This window comes from Centroberyx gerrardi, chromosome 13, assembly GCF_048128805.1.
Source record: "Centroberyx gerrardi isolate f3 chromosome 13, fCenGer3.hap1.cur.20231027, whole genome shotgun sequence".
Taxonomy (NCBI): domain Eukaryota; kingdom Metazoa; phylum Chordata; class Actinopteri; order Beryciformes; family Berycidae; genus Centroberyx; species Centroberyx gerrardi.
The window spans coordinates 28,039,428-28,056,638 of NC_136009.1; the positions used below are offsets into that span (position 1 = coordinate 28,039,428).

Sequence of the window (17,211 nt, forward strand, 5' to 3'; positions counted from 1 at the left end):
CCTCGGCGGACTCGGCGATCAGGTGGTAGGTTCTGTCCGGCATCACGATGTCGATGCCGTTCTCCTTGCCGGTGTTGTCCACTATTTCTCTGCAGAACACAATTACACACACAAAAAAAAAACAAATTAGAGAACATCGACTGCTGTGAATACAGATGTGCTTCTCCCCTAAGCTGTTGTAGGGTGCCAACAATACTGTGTGGGCGCTGCGGCTCTGACCTTTGACCTCCTCGCGGCTGGTTCGTGTTTCACGCAGTTCGTTTCAAAACGGCGAAATTGCGACTGAAACGAGTGGCTGCTCTGAATTTGGGAGCTAAACTGAAATTTGAAAAAATGCAAGCAGCACCAGTAATGGAGACTATTCAGAAGAGTATTCAGATTACTTTTTTGTAGTAACTAATAGCTTAACGTGTAATGTTTCAATTCTTGTAATGCGTTATTGGTTACTTGAAAACTTAAAACTTGACTTAAAAATGTCAGTGTTATTACTTTTATTTTGTGAGAAGCATTACGCCCGGTTCATGCTTTCCATGTCGGCTACACGCACACAAACTCCATATGAACACAGACATGTCGTCCACGTACGTTGGTACTCAAACGTCTCGCGCTTTCATGACGACCGCGTGTCTGAAAACTTGCCAAGCCAGATTTTCCCAGATCCTCGGTGGAATCGAACCAGTAGCCTTCCCAGCCTCGAACCCACCTCTCCTTCTTATATCATTCATCTATTGCATCCTTTGCACTACATTACACTGCACTCTTCACCCCCTTCCCCCCTTACTTTGCATGTCTCACAATACCCTGAGTCCCTTTTCTTCTTCTCTGCCCTTTTCCCTCGTCACTTGGCAGTAAGCTTATCCAACACCTAATTACATTCCACTATACTCCCCCTTCCTTATGCCCTTACGATTCCTTTGAACTTTAAACAGCTTCGTTTCTAATCTCCTCTCTTTTCATTATTTTCCATCCATTGCATCCTAATCCTTGTGCACTCAAATAACACTGCACCCTTCACTCCCTTCCTTCCTTCCTTACTTGGCGGTGTGCATGTCCAGCATCCCCTTCATCTTCTCCTCGCCGTCGTTCTCGAAGTACATGAGCTTGCTCTGTCGCAGGACGAACCAGCGGCGTTTCCAGTTGCGGCGGGACAGCGTGGACGAGCCTCCGCCCTTCTTGTGCAGCCAGCCCTGCTTCAGAGCCTCCTGCTTGGCCCGGAACCACAGGAAGGTCTCGTCCTTCAGAACGCACCAGCGCCGCTTCCAGGTGTTCATCAGGCCTCCTGGAGAGGGAAATTAAAGAACGGGATTTAGAAAGTAGAAGCTTTGTATTCAAGTGTTCGCACTGGACTGCCAGTTCTCTAAAGAGGGGAACTCTGAAGGCAGGGGGAAAGATGCTGAAAGATGCATAATTCCCCCAAGTTTTGTCAAAAATCCTACCAGTGGTGACTGAAATATCTGAAATATCGCGAATGAACAAACGAATGAAAGAACGGAGATCGATCCATAGTCCTCAACTCATTTTATCACAAGGGACAAAAAATAATAATGAAGTTCAAACAACAGAGGCTGTGTTTTCACAAAGTTTCTCACTTTCTTATTTTACATCAACTATTTCACTCCAACTCTGAGTGCTTTGTGAACATAAGGGCCAATAGGAAAATTGTAGAGTTGCTGGTTCTATTCCTAATCAATCGATAAAATCAAAAACATAAAGATGATGTTTTCCAGTTGAAAGCACAAGGGAGGCATTTTCTAACGCCACTGTATTAATGGTGAAAGTCCTTTCCGACTACCTGGGAAAGTACAAGAAGGGTGGAAATGGAGTAAGTGCAAGGCCACAGCTACTCCTCCAAACCCTTAAGACAGAGAAATCAGTGAGGCGAGAGAGAGGTGAAATAACAAGAGCAAGAAAACTCCATCAAACTGTCACTCCCACGGCCTTTTCAAATGACTACAGTGCCACCTAGTGATAAAAGTGAACAGCGCTTGGAAGGAAGAATAGATAGATAACACGCACATCACTGCTTTATCTGCAAGTTGCTGGGAAGTATATGAACCTCGAAGTGCAACATCCAGAGATGAGAGGTTTAACTCACACACAGGTTTCCTTTGCATCTCTTTACTGACATGACAGTTTGGCCAAATGACATTTGACAAATAAAATACAAAGTCAACCAATTGCTGAACTGCAACTGAAACGAACAGGCTCCTTACACACATCCAGCAACCGCTGTAGGATGTATAAACAGGTTTCCCAACATTTTTGTATGAAGTCAATGGAATAAGATGCATTTGGGAAAGCCAGTCTGGTTCGTTTTAGCAGTTGAAGCACTACAATGAACGAGTTACCTTTGATGTAGAGGAAGCTGTGGAAGTAGGGCAGCGTGACGCAGCTGTAGACGGAGTCCCGGCGGTACGACAGCTCGTCATCGGTGTCGAATCTGTCAAAGTCGTCCTCACTGTCCTCAAACTGAGTGACGGAATAAAAACAGTAGAATTTAGATGAACCACGCCCAAGACGAACATGCAAGATGAGCATAACTGAACACATCAAATGTTAGTGCTGTGGTAATTTAACCATGGTAGTTTTCTCTTTGTTTGCTTTGTAAAGCAGTTTCCCACAAGCACATCAGTCAGTGGAGGGGACAAAAAAACCCCCAAAAGACATTGGGAATTTAAGTAATTTAGGATCTTTAATAATTAGGAATGGCAAACAGGCAAAAATCTCATGGCTAAATTGCTCCCACTATTAGAAAAATCTGACCTGTCCTATTGTCCCCTATGAAAACAAGGTCAAAAGTTAAGAATTTTATCATCACATCTAAACACCAGCTGTTTTGAAACTGCAATCAGCTCTAATTGGACAGTGTTTGGGTTTGGACCGGACGCCCAACCAAAATTTCCCCTGACCCACTGCTACAAAAACTGTAACGCTACCCACCGATGACTGAGCCCCCTCGGAGCTGAAGCGGTACGCCCCAGAGCTGTTGTAGGTGCCGACAGAGCCGCGGTAGTCCGGAGACCACTGGCCACTCCGAGGGTTGGACAGGGCCAGGCTGCCGCTGGACACGATGGCCCCCTCGTCGTAGTCGTCCTGGTCGTAGTCCGAATCCTCGTCCGGCGGTATGAGCTCCACCAGGTCGTCCGACTGGGCCTCGGACGAAGCCTGGGGGCGGCAGTAGGCCGAGTCCCCGCTGGACGACGCGCTGTGGCAGGGCGGGGGCACCGGGGGTAACGGCAAGGGCTGGTGGAGCAGGGCGGTCGGCGGCAGCGGCGGGATCACACCGTCGTTGGCGTACGGGTCTTCCTCGGACGAGTCGTCGCTCGTCCGGATCCCGCTCGTCCGCTGGCCGTCCGAGTGTCCGTGCTCGCTCGGGTTCGGCGAGTCTTTAAAGGCCTCGTCGTCGGCCCCGAAGCCTTCATCCACCTCCTCTTCCTCGTCGCCTCTCCTCTGTCCGCTTTCCTTCTCGTCCCCTTCGCCGACTCCCAAGGAGCTCTCGATGTTCCTCACGCACTCGTCGATCTCGTCGAAGTTCAGCGAGTCGAGGAACTGCTGCGCCGCCTTGCAGGCTTCGTCCTCCAGGCGCCTCAGCTCCTGGTCTCGGAGGAGCTGCAGGCGGTTCAGGGACGCCTCGGTCAGGGAGAGCTCCTGACGCTCCTTCTGCCTCTGCAGGGCCTGGATCTCCCGCTCCAGTCGTAGGATCTCCTCCACCTGAGTCGCATCCTGAGGGCGAATCGCCTCCTCCTCTCCGGACACCTCCTCAAAGACCTCGGCCGACTCCAGTTCCTGCTCGGCCGACTCCGGTTCCTCAAGGGTATCCGGACATGTTGCGGCCGCTACTGTAGGCTGGGACTGGGCCAAAACCAGAGAGGCTAGCTCTTCAGCACGATGCAGCTCCTCCATCCTCCTGGCTTCCTCAGCCTAACCATGGAAAAAGAAATAAATTAGAAAACAATTCGATGGAAACAGTTCAAGTGGTCCTGCATAGCTCAATGGGTAGAGAATGGCACTGTCATTTGCGTCATCCGCACTAAAATTGAATGTATTCATGGTCCCGGAAGGCATTTTTGATACCATCAGTCAGTTGGTATATGTGTGTGTGTGTGTGTGTGTGTGTGTGTGTATGTGTGTGTGTGTGTTAAGGGCAAAAAAAGATATTGAAACAGAATGAGAGTTGCTCTCCTAATGTGAACCAGTATGTGCTTCTCAAGAAAGACAGAATGTTCTTTAAATCCAATCTTGTATACTGATTGTAAATATCGCAGACCTATATGATCTCATTATGTTGCGCATGGGATGGTGAACTTTGACCTAATTCTTGATTGAAAAAAACAGTGATAAATGTGATTATGCTGTCTGCTTTTCTTCATTTCTGGTGACGGTCTGATGGACTGAAACGTCAACAAATTCACAATCTATGAATAGGAGCATCAGCAAAACGCCTAAATTGGAAAAGCAAATGTCTTATTTCTATGTGAATGCAAACTCATTCACATAGAAAAAAAAGGACATTTGCTTTCTGAACAGTGAACAGTTTCATCTTACCTCTCTGGCGAGTCGCTCAGCCTCCTGCCTCTGCCTCTCCCTGCAGACACACAGACAGATAGACATCAGCTGACGGAAACAGACACTGTGGCTTCAGAAAGCTCAATGACACTGAGAGATATGATACACCAAAGAGGGAAAAGGCTTTTCCTGTCTTATCATGGCATTAAAATCCCATAAAAACTAAATCTAAAATATGGTCTCTAAAGGTCAGAAAGAAAATGTATCCATCCATCCGTCAAAAAAGAAAAAAGGTATGCAAGCAGATGCACACATACATGCATGCACACACACACACACACATTTGCATTACTGTACCTATGAGGACCTTCATTGACTACATTCATTCCCTAACCCCTAACCTTAACCATAACCTTCTTCACTACATGCCTAACCTTAACCGTTACCCTAACCTAAATCTGACTTGACTTTTTATTCAGTCTCCATCTTTGTCCCTCAGCCTCACTGTGGTGTTTCTGCACTGCACTTCCCACAGATCACCTGTCAATCAAACAGTGTGGGCGGAGCTTGGATTTTCTGTTGCTGCAGTTTGAGTTTCTCTTTTCTTTGTCTGTTCAGCCCATGGTGGCTATCGCTGCTCACGCTAACTACCCAGTTCTTCTTCTTCTGTTTATTTCGAACAAAACGGGAAACGTAAAACGCATCACTTCCTGTGCGGCAGAGGATTTTTCCCAGGAAAGAGCTACCAGACACCGGCTGTTTAGAACAAACAGTGGAAAAGATTTCATCAACTGGATATAGGTTGGATCACTATTGTGTTATAGCCTATAAATTGGTGGTAGAAAGCAGAAAAACAGACATGTATTTAGATGAAAATTCTGCAGATTATTACTTTAACTTGAAAAAACAAGCTGACTGGAGTAGCTCACCTCTCCATCTCCTCCTCCATCCTCCTCCGGCGCTCTTCCTCCTCCCTCCTCCTCCTCTCCTCCAGCAGCTGGCCGTAGGCCCGCCGGGCCAGCTGGCCTCGCAGGCGCCTCTGGAAGGTGAGCGCCGCCCAGCGAAGGAGCAGGAACTTCCTCCTCCAGTAGAAGGCCCGGTAGTTCTTCTGAATGACCACAATGCACTGCAGCAGCTTCCTGTACTGTTTCCTGCGGGACGGCATCGGTGAAAATGCGATCAGTGACCCTCAGCTGTGACTTTTTGTTGAAATGAACATCAAATCCGGTTGTAAGAAATTGTAAGTGCAAGATTGTCCTTATATTTTGTATGTTCAAATAGATGTTGTGTGTGTGTGTGTGTGTGTGTGTGTGTGTGTGAGTGTGTGTGTTCTCCATATTGTCTTTGATCTTTAGGGGGAAGGGAACCTGTGTCTATTGTTTTGCTTTTTTTAAACCAGATTTTTGTTATTACATTTCTCACTCAGCTGTCATGGTTCAATCGATGTTGTTGTATTTATGTTTTTTGTTTAAATTTAATATGAAAATTAATGAATCTGTGATGCTTTTAAGAAAGGGTTAGTTAAGACTCTTTTATAATAAATAGACTATATTACAATATATGACAGCTATAATTGTTCACAATGATATTATCACCATTTCTATGCACAGTATGGCTGTATGCTATCCTCAGTACTAATATTCTGTGCTATAATAAATTTATTTGTCTATATGTACTTCAATTTTTTGATTTGTGGTCTTATTCCTGGTCCCTGCAGCTAAGCTAGTTCTGCCTTTTGTTCAGGTTGCCACTGTAAATGAAAAGCTTCTCAATCAGTTTACAGAGTCTGGTTCAATAAAGGATAAATAAAAAGGCAGACAATGTGAAGAATAACTAGAAAAGGCTAAATTTTCTAAAGAAAATTTAAAGTGTGCTTGCCGCCCTTGCAATGCCCCTGCCCTTAGACTTGGCGTTCACTAGTTTTGCTAAGCGGTGCAGCATTGCAATTGTTAGCATTTTGCTCCGTAAATCCGTAAACCAATTGTATTTTGTCCAAACTGTGTCTGATCACAAAGAGTTTAAATAATAATGTCCTAAAATATTTTTTTTATTTCCTTTATTTAAACAGGTAAGTCCCATTGAGATCGAGATCTTGTTTGCAAGACAGACCTGTGTACACAACTACAAGAAAACAAAACAACAAACAAAATAAGTTTTTTCCAGACCATCCACATGCAGACAAAATAAGAAAGTCTACTAAGAAAAACAAGAGCAATCCCTATAAAATGCATCACCCAGCAGCACCCTAATCAAGCACTGATAAAAAGTGTTGCTTATACAATCTGCATCCTACTACTCATGTTAAGGCATTGCTTATTTCTAAAAAAAAAAAAAAAGAAACCCAGTTTAAATTTTACTTTCTTAGTCAGTTCATTGACATGGGTTTAAAAGACAATTTTTCATCTAACCAGATACCTAGGTAATTGTAACACTGGCCCCTTTTGAATTTGACAGACTAGACTCAGTAAATAGAGCCAGTTGCGTTCAAAGGCACTGGGATACTTTTCTCATCACGCCACAACAACATGTTTGGTATCGAACGAATGTACAGATTCCCAGCTTTCCAAGGACCTAAAACGCATCACAATTCTAGAGCTAAACCTCACCGACTTTGGAGCTACCTTACGCCCGCTTCCCAGCGAGCTAGCATAGCATGGCTGGTACCTACGTATTCGTCTGGATGTCTAGTTTCCGTTAATAAATAAGCTTTAAAACTGAGCTCGTGAGAAGCTCCGTTAAGCGTCGGCCGACGCGCAGAAACCACCATACTCTGTGTGTGTACCGTAGCTTCAGTTAGCTTCAGCTACTGTGTGTGAGAAACCAGCTAACGTCCCTCCCGATCTCCGCAGAGCCGTCCGTCTGTCCCAAATGCAACAAGCCAGCCATTAAAAACTCTGCACTAGACTTTTAATATACAGAATAAAAGTCCAAATACATCCATACTGATCTGATTCTACCTTAGCTTCAGCTACTGGGTGGGAGCCTCCCGGTCTCCGCGGAGAAACAAGGACAAAACCAAACTTCAATTTCTGGCTCTGTGATCCTGTGATTGAGTCCACACGGTTCTCAGGTTCTCATCCTTTTACAATGTCCCAAATGCATCAAGCCAGCCCATGTGGGGAACTCATGGTCTCTGTCGCCATCTGCTGGCTGTGTCGAAGCACTGACATGAATGAGCTCGACCATTTCATTTGTATAGCCTAGTAAGCTCATGCTACTGTTGCTTGCTAGTTAGCTTCAGCTACTGCGTGCTAACGTACCTGCCGATCTCCGCAGCGCGATTCCATCTGTCCCAAATGCATCAAGCCAGCCGGTAAACGGCCCCTCTGTCCTAAATGCATCAAGCCAGCCGGTAAAAAACTCCGCACTAGACTTTTAATACACAGAATAATAGGCCAAATACATCCATACTGATCTGATTCTACCTTAGCTTCAGTTAGCTTCAGCTACTGTGCGGAGAAACAAGATGGCGGACAAAACGAAACTTAAATATCTGGCTCTGTGATCCTATAATTGAGTCCACATGGTTCTCATTTTACAATGCGTGTGTATTGCGTCCAAAATGGCATTTAATCCTTAATATCTCAAAAACCTTATGATGCATCTCTTAGAAAAGTAATAGCACACGATTCCTCAATGGGCCGCACGTTTTGATGTCTCATGTGTATGTACTGTAAAAACTGTAGGAGTAGCGTGCCAAACTTTTGTCCGGAGGAAGAAGAAAAATAAGAATAATAAGTATGTGAGATAATAAGAGTGTGCTTTGCCTACGGCAAGCACACTAATACGTATGCAAGATAGTAAGAGTGTGCTCTGCCGACGGCAAGCACACTAATAAAAAGAATAATAAGTATGCAAGATAGTAAGAGTGTGCTCTGCCTACGGCAAGCACACTAATTGTAAATCTTGTGTAGAGTTGTACCTGGCCATGTAGCCCATGACGTGAGCCTGGATGATCATGGCTGCTTTCAGCACCTCCACCTCCCTCTGCTTCTCCAAACGATGCTCCAGAGACTCCCTCAGGAAGACCTGGAGGACAGAGGAGGAGAGAGGAGAGGAGAAAGGAAAGCGGAGAAAGGAGAGAGGAAAGAGGAGAGAGGAGAGAGGATAGGGGAGAGGAAAGAGGAGAGAGGAGAGGAAAGAGGGGAGGAGAGGAAAGAGGAGAGAGGAGAGGAAAGGAAAGCGGAGAAAGGAGAGAGGAGAGAGGATAGGGGAGAGGAAAGAGGAGAGAGGAGAGGAAAGAGGGGAGGAGAGGAAAGAGGAGAGAGGAGAGGAAAGGAAAGCGGAGAAAGGAGAGAGGAAAGAGGAGAGAGGATAGGGGAGAGGAAAGAGGAGAGAGGATAGGGGAGAGGAGAGAGGATAGGGGAGAGGAAAGAGGGGAGGAGAGGAAAGAGGAAACAGGAGAAAGAGGAGAGGAGAGAGGAAAGATTATTAGAGCATTTTTCTTTTTCCTCTTGTCGTCTTATCACTGTTGTCATGTGAAAACCTTATTGCTCCAATTTTGGTGATTTTCAGAGTTTTTACTTGAAATGAAGGTTAACATGGTCCTTTAAGGGTTTAACAGCAGTTCATGACACTCGTCCAAAACACACTGTATAATTTCAAAAATTCCATGGGAGTCAAATAAATTCATTTTGTTAATTTCTAAAATACCTTGATGAAGACATGAAGTTTTCATCCTTCAACAGCAATATCATGCTACATAAGCAGCATGCACGTATTACACAAAAGTAATGAATTAAGACTTGCAAAAGGCATAGCACCATCTACAGTGTGAGACACATGGTAAAATATGTTTGAATCTCAGTCTGCTTAACATAGCACATCTATTAAGTATGCAGTATTACACACATGTAATGAATAAAGGATGTGTGAGCAGATTCAAAAAGACAGAGAGAGAGAGTCCCTCTTTTTTTAATAACATCACCGTTTAACAGACACTCCCATCCAAAAAGAACAACTCAACCAAACAAAGCAGGCGACATAAATCAAATCCAAATCCTCCTCTCTTTTGTTCACGCCGCGCAGCCATTACTAAAGACCGCAAATTACCAAGGCGAGTCATTTCGGCTACATCGCTCTCTGAAAAGACCGATCTTACAGGCACTTAGCGCAGCCGCCCGCTTTAGGACCCAAGCTGTCTTCCATTGATAGGGAAACCGGGCCTATTGTGGGGCGCTGGGGGTTAAGCCGATTAGGGAAGGAGGAAAATGAGATATGGGATGTGGTCTCAGGCGAGAGAGACGGTGGGGAAATGTCACGGTGCCACTGGGGTACCGGAGGACAGATTGCCTTTCTCCTGTTGAGTGATGTACGGGGGTGAGAGGGGAGGGGGAGGGGGGGGTTGGGGGGGGGGGGGGGGGGGGGGGGGGGAGGTAGTTATTGGCTGAGCGACAGACTGTTGAATCCTCAGCGGTGAAGCGCTAATGAGATTTTCGCGGGGAAATGTAAACTCATTCGACCTCCTTAGGTTCTTCATATTTCAGTCGGGGTGATTTGGACATCACTGACGTGCAGGTTAATTAACAAGGAGACATACAGTACATGCGCAAGCACGTACACACACACACACACAGGCAGAAACACACACACACACACACACACACAGGAGTGTTGCCGCCAGAATTGTATCCTTGTCAGGGTGGAAAAGCCTCTCAAACAGCATTTTGACCATGATGGGACACTAAAACTCTCCATTGAAACCCATGATGAAATGGTTTTAGGTGGTTAGCAGCTCCTTAAGGCACCTATTCAATGGTAAAGGAAACTCCGCTTCACACACACACACACACACACACACACACACACACACACACACTTGCATGCCAATGAATTGAACAACTAATCCTTTTTAATCATTACTATGCTAATTAGCGCAACAAAAGCCATGCTAAGCCTCGGCGTACATCTGATTTTTGCTGCCGGGGCCTCTGGGAGCGCCGTGACAGGTCGGCCCCTTCGAGAGAACAGAACCCTGGGACACCGAGCGGGCCCACATAACTTCCAGGAAATTAAGTTTGAGGCTGTAAAAAACCTCCCAGACAATGGTCACGACATGTGCCACATGAAAGGAGCTGCGGGCCGGCTCGATGTAAATCTCACCGCGAGAGGCGGCGGGACAAAGTAGGTGAATCCCTCGGAGAGAGATTGAATTGATTTAATAGGCCCGCAATCACAGGAGCATACACTCCTTTGTAGCTGAATGAGTAGAGCATGGCACTTACACCGCCCGGGTTAGAGGCTCTGTAGAGCGCTTTGAGGTGATGTAACACACTCTCTAAACCTGCAACTTGTCCACAACAACAGAGCTGAATAGCCATGGTTCATTTCTGTGCTGTTTTTGACTGGGAACTGATCATGTCATCTCATCTAACCATCACTGTCTTGTTGGAAACACATCTGAGTAGCACACTAGCAAACATCTAGTAGATGCTAACATGTTAACATCAACATTGGTTACGTTAGCTAGCTAACAAAGCCAAAAAAAACAGCTGTTTGTTCAGGTTAAGAGGGCTGACTCTTCTTCTTAATAACTCATGTTGAATTCAATTTTATTGTCATTATACCAGTCCAGTATAACAAAAAGTCTTGTTCGCCAGTCTCTCTGGTGCAACATAAAAACATAAAAACATAATGCAGACACTGACACAGTAAGAGACAGACTTCTTCTTAATAACTCATGTATATAATGTAACCTGTTACACCAACAACTCCATATTTATTCCAGCATCTTTGCACCATTGCACTATTGTCCTAGGGTTGTTTACATATGTATATATATATATATATATATATATATACTTTTTTATATATATGCATATTTGTACATATTAGTTAAATGTTTAGGTTTACCTCTGTTCATCTTGTTGTCCTTGTTTTTAGCTGTATATTTATTCTGTGTAAGTACATTGAGAGCAACGAAAAACCGGAGTCAAATTCCTTGTATGTGTACATACTTGGCCAATAAAGCTGATTCTGGTTCTGATTCTGATTCTCAAGCTACAACTACAATGAAAATGCAATCAGTGACGTCCAACTGTGACTTTTTGTTGAAATGAACATCAAATCCGGTTGCAAGAAATCGTGTGTACAAGATTGTGAGTGTTTTGGAGTAGAGAGTATAGGGCTAACTATTCAGGCTCACTTTAATTTATAACATTACTGAATTGACCCACAGCCACAGCACAACAATCTTTTCAGGTATCTCTCTTTTTCTAGCCTGGTGGTTATATATATATATATATATATTCAGTCATTATTTCCAGTTCTCCACCTCCATGATGACGCCAGCTGTGGTTGCTGGGAGATTTGTGACACAACTGCAAAACCTCTATTCCCACCCATACTGAAAATGTAGCCGCTCGTGGTACTGTAAGGCGTTTCGGATAAAGGGGATAAAAGCGTCCACCGAATGGCAGATGTATTGAGGAGTTACACAAAAGGCGGACATGTCGCACACACACCATTCGGATATAAATCAAGCAGTGAGATCACACAGCAGAGAGGCTTGCAATGGGCTACTAGCATATATACAGTGATCTAAACTAGGGCTGAACGATTTTGAAAAAATATCTAATTGCGATTATTTTGACTGATATTGCAATTGCGATATGATTTGCGATATTAGAGGGAATGGTCATTTTTACATCATTATTCTCATTTTCATTGAAAAACATTAAAATGATTATGGTGTGATTTTTGCGGGGATCTGTACCAAACAAAGATGTTTTCTTAAGTCTGTAGAATATGATGTGTAGGCCAGGACATCTCTGCAGCACCACAATATTTCATTTAAAATGGTATTTTGACACACATTTGGCCTTTAACAAATATTGCGCCTCCTGTGATTGTAAAATTGCAGTAGGCCATATTGGGATTTCGATAAAATTTCGATTAATTGTTCAGCCCTAATCTAAACTACAAAGAAGAAAGGCACAGACAGGCTGATAAACACACAAAATCCAAAAATCTTCTTTCTTTTCCTAGCACTTCTCTATCATATCGTTTTTTTATTATCAGAGTATTGTAGGGACTCAGGGACATTTGTTGCACCTATTATAAAAGCACCATGGATTTGAGTCTTGCACTGATTGCCTGTATTGTTGGTGATCCAGGATGTACACACACACACATACACACACACACACACACCCACACACACAGAAACACATTAACACACATTCGTCCACCCTTACACACACACACATGCACTCCTCTATAACTGCTGTCACCTCTAGCTGCATCACATGGTCATGCTGTGATTTGGGATCTGTGTCCCCATCTGTCATTTTCCGATAGAAATCACACACACACACACACACACACGCACACACACACACACACCGGTAGTAGCTTTATTCTGCCCAATCCAGTGTATTGGAAGCAGGGAGCGATAGACCGTGCTCTACAGGGATGAAGACTGGATCCAATAACTGTTGGATTCCACGCTCCAGGTGCTGTGGACCTCCATTATTCATGATGACACACACACACACACACACACACACACACACACCCAGACAGCCCGCAGTCACACAGGTACCTGAGCCTTGGAATGGTTTCATCAAGCTGCATTGTAAGATGCACGGTGCCAAATGAAGCCTTAAGGGGAACAGAGTGGAGCCAGAATGGATTGGTGTCCGCCAGTGGCGAGTCAAGTCCACATGCAATCATTTCCCATGTTAGCTCGGAGAATATGGATCAGCTGGTTTGAGCCAGAGGCGGCATGATGGGAAATTCAGGAGCCCAGGGTTTGACAATAAAAAGTAAATTATACTGTAGGGAACTGAGCGAAAGGCCACATTTTGCTGTTGTTGGATAAGAAATGCATATCTGGGGAAAAAAAATGTTTTTGTGGAATGGGGAAAAGACTGCTTATCTTCTGTTTGACATTATGCATTTTTGAAATTATTTTCAGTTTTTAACAGTTTTCAAGGGACCAGGGGATGTGGAAACCCAAAACATGACTGAATTCAAGAAATAAAAAGAAAATCTCTATTGACACGACGTATTTTTGCAGTTAAGTAGTTTTTCCAAGACAATTTACTCTGTCTACTTTTGTCTTTGTGTTCAAGACTTTGTGGAAATGCTTCCCAATAAGTTCAATAGTCAAGAAATAATCTTTTTTTTAAATTTGATTCTGATTGTGATTCTTTGCATGTTTGTACAGATAAAATTCCACTGAAATTACATCTCCTTCATTATTATAGTCATTCACAAGCAATAACTATATGATAAGTTATGAGATATTTTATAAAAACTACAAAGACAGAGTGAGACTGAGCGCTGCTTTTCGTCATATTTACAAGGATTTCTACTCATCATACGTAAACCAAATTAAACAATCTGCCTCGTGAAGTCAGTCGCTCATTATTACCATTCTCCTTTAAGCAAAAAGAGTATCATGTAATATAAAACACATCCCCACTGTCCATCCGTCCCTCACCTTGGTCTTGCCCAGCTGCCATTCTGCGCTGCTGCTGTCGTACAGGTGGAGCAGTTGGATGCAGCGCCCCCTGGGGTCGTCCGGCGTCGACGCGCCCCTCATCAGCACCTTGTACCTGGGAGAGGGGCGGGGCCACGGCAGAAAGTTAGCATCAGAGGCTGTCACGGGCCATGGGATACAGCCGGATGGAAAACTCCATGAGAAGAGGACAGCGGGTTTGAAGAACAGACTGCACAACCAGGATTTTGTCAAGGTCGTCTTGCTCCAATTCTGGTGTTGTGGTCCATTTTTAGGAAGCTACTGCCCTTTACATTCACATTTTAGAAATTTAACTGATGTAATGACTTACAATGAGTGACTTACAATTAGCGCAACAGTAGAGTAAGCTTCAATTCCCAGATCACCAACAATTACGAGCAATTAAAAAATAAGGAGTGCAAAGGTCAGAGCCTTTCTGCCCTTACAAAACTCCATTAGAACCATCATCTGAGAATAAATACTATGAAAGGACATAGAATAAGAGTGAAAGTTTATTCTTTGTCTGGAATTTCTGGTAAGTAAATTCTTCTTTTGGTATTTTTCATTACATTGAACTCCTTCCCTGGATAGTCACCCCATCCCAAGTCAAAGCCTTTGTGTTAGCACTGGCAAACTTGGGGTACGACTTGCTGCGAGGTGCTGCTGCATTTTCCTGAAAGTGCTGAGAACTTGCATGGTTTTGGTGCTAGAAGTTAAGAATATTAAAAAGTTAAGAAAAGAATACATTTAGCAAAAGAGCGCCCACAGGTTTTCAGTGGTTGTTTAGAGCCAAAGCCATGACCAGCACCTCCCTGAAGCTGAAAGAGAGGCGGACACACAGAGAACTAACCTAACAGCGGCCAAATACAGACATACACTATTTGACATATGTATGATTTCACATCACTAGCCTTTCGACAAGAAGAAATGTTAAGAAATTGCACTAAAAGAATTGGAAACTGCATCAAAGAGTCTCTGGATTTGGCCACTGAAATTAAATTACATGGCACATAAATTTGCAGCCCAACTTATTCTGAAATGACAAAGTCTTGCAGGTTATTTCGGTATGTAGACTGTTTTCAACAGAATAGTCTGGTCACAACCATCAGTATCAGTCATATGAAACGGGAAGATGACACGTTTCATTTTCAGTGTCTCCTGCGGTACGAACCTGGAGCAGAAGTCCTGGAAGGGCCTCCGGATGGGGAAGCCGGTGCGTCGGATCTTGACCGTCTCCAACATGCCCGAATATCTGAGCTGCTTCAGAACCACCGTCTGGTCGAACTGATCAGGCATCTGGAGGAGGAGAACAACCATGGAAATTTAGGAAACTCAGGAGGCCATTTTGGCTCAAAACGACCACTTGTACACCCGAAACGGCCACTCGTAGGACCGATAAGGGTGTACACAGTTATTGAAATAACGGTTAAATATCTGGAGGAAGTAAACAACAATGGAAGTGCAGGGAACTGAGCGGATGCACATTTAAACATTTGTGTATGAGTCAAGCACACAGAGCTAGCTGAACAAATGTTAAATGTCTGGAGGCAACAAACAACAATGGAAAGTCAGGAAACTGAAACAGGCATTTTGGCAAAAAATCAATCAATTTTTAACTGTGTTTGTGTGTGAGGGGCAGAATACACAGAATAATTCGGTAGCACTTTACAGTGACCTTATTTCAGTGTATTAACCTATGAACTAAGTACCTCACAGTACTATTGTGTACTGACAATCCTTTTCCATAGGTTAACACACAGTTTAATACACTGGGATAGGGCCATTGTAAAGTGCTACCAATAATTCACCAGAATATTGACATTTTGCAGTGTAAATATATAAAAATAAATAAACTACAGTATCTCTCTTGTCAGTTATTTGTATAGAATTCTTTGTTTTGATTTTTATTTTGTTTTCCTATGATGAAAAATAAGATTTAAATGGTCCCTCCAATGTTGTAGCCTATATTTTCTTATTCAATACAAATGTACCATTGCCAGACAATTACAGAGATTCAGATCGATGTTTGTGTGTCAGGACACCAATCAGATCTTCAACCTTTTACAAAATCTATCCTAACAGGATAATTTGCGTCTGTAGCTTGTCCTGAGTGTGTGTTGTCATCAGAGTGAGGCTCCAGCCTGCCGGCCTCCTGCGGCGCCAGGTGAGGATTTTCACGCCGTATCGACGCTCTGTAACGACGGGCGCTTCAGCACCGCAGGACGCTTACATAAGTGTTCCTCTGCTATTCAGATCAGTCGATGCAGTTTGCTGTTCTCACACCATTATAACAGTATTGACAATCTAGTACACAATACACAGTGTGCTCCTCTCATTCAGCACAGTGTTTGTTCTGTAATGTTTCGCAGCAGCGGCGATCGATTTTGATTCTGGCTCCGTTTCCATGTCCTGTTCCAGTCTGTAGTGCAGGTTTCAGCACTGCAGCGGCCCTTATTCTTCTTTATTGTGATAAAAGTGCAAATTGTAAGCAATTCCCTATTATTGTTGTGCATTCTGGGGAGAAATGGGAATAAATAACACAGACACAGCTTTGTATCTCATTTTCTGTGCTGGATGTTTTCTCTTTTTCTCAGTTTGAGAAAAACTTAGGAAAGGACTTGGAGGACAGATACTGTAAAAAGGATTTTAAAGGGAGAATATTGTATTTCAATTAATGCACTTGATTTTGATGTGTCTCTTTCACTGATATCCACCCCTCCCTCAACTTCGCCGTGCTGGAGATCTGACACGACACGACAAACTATGTCATATGACGTCTGCAACTAAACCACACGCAATCACCATCCTCCATCCCTTTAAACTTCCACACGCATGCACATACACACACACACACACACACACACACATTCGCAACTTTGAACTTGCAAACGTCTGTGAGAGGAGTGCGTACGACAGCACCAACAAACACACACAAAAAAAAACCCCACTTGGCAATGAGATACCATTATTACTTACAGAACTCCATTCAACTGAAGCCATTTTCCCGGGGTACGCTCTCACCCCGTAACCTCAGTGGGCGTAGGGGGCGCAGAATAAGAGGGTGCTTTCATACCCGCTCGTAATGCCCCCTTTATTCAGCGCCCATCTCCCCTGATAGCCCATTGATGGCCTGTTTGAGCCGCCGAGACGAAGCGAGGCCAATTCACAAACGCGCCCAGATCTTGACCGAGTGATTGAATGCCGCCCTTTAACCGCCACCGGCCGCAGAGAGAGAGCTCATT

The 17,211-nt window shown here is 44.0% G+C and overlaps 2 protein-coding genes across 2 annotated transcripts in view; one reads left to right on the plus strand and one right to left on the minus strand.

Annotated features, from left to right (window-relative positions):
* The window catches only part of LOC139909956 (tripartite motif-containing protein 16-like), a 56,810-nt gene extending 51,690 nt beyond the window's left edge, over window positions 1-5,120 (plus strand). The window contains exon 2 of the mRNA XM_071897136.2: window positions 4,986-5,120. The gene's annotated coding sequence lies outside the window, so the exon portion shown is untranslated. The remainder of the gene's footprint in view (window positions 1-4,985) is intronic.
* Window positions 1-17,211, minus strand: part of myo10 (myosin X) — a 157,940-nt gene that overhangs the window by 14,944 nt on the left and 125,785 nt on the right. The window contains exons 20-28 of the mRNA XM_071897130.2: window positions 15,141-15,265; window positions 13,952-14,066; window positions 8,429-8,535; window positions 5,436-5,657; window positions 4,546-4,585; window positions 2,941-3,921; window positions 2,349-2,469; window positions 1,036-1,279; window positions 1-89 (exon numbers count right to left, since the gene is read on the minus strand). The exon at window positions 1-89 is cut by the window's left edge and continues 11 nt beyond it. Coding sequence (XP_071753231.2) covers window positions 1-89; window positions 1,036-1,279; window positions 2,349-2,469; window positions 2,941-3,921; window positions 4,546-4,585; window positions 5,436-5,657; window positions 8,429-8,535; window positions 13,952-14,066; window positions 15,141-15,265 — 2,044 coding nt within the window. The remainder of the gene's footprint in view (window positions 90-1,035; window positions 1,280-2,348; window positions 2,470-2,940; window positions 3,922-4,545; window positions 4,586-5,435; window positions 5,658-8,428; window positions 8,536-13,951; window positions 14,067-15,140; window positions 15,266-17,211) is intronic.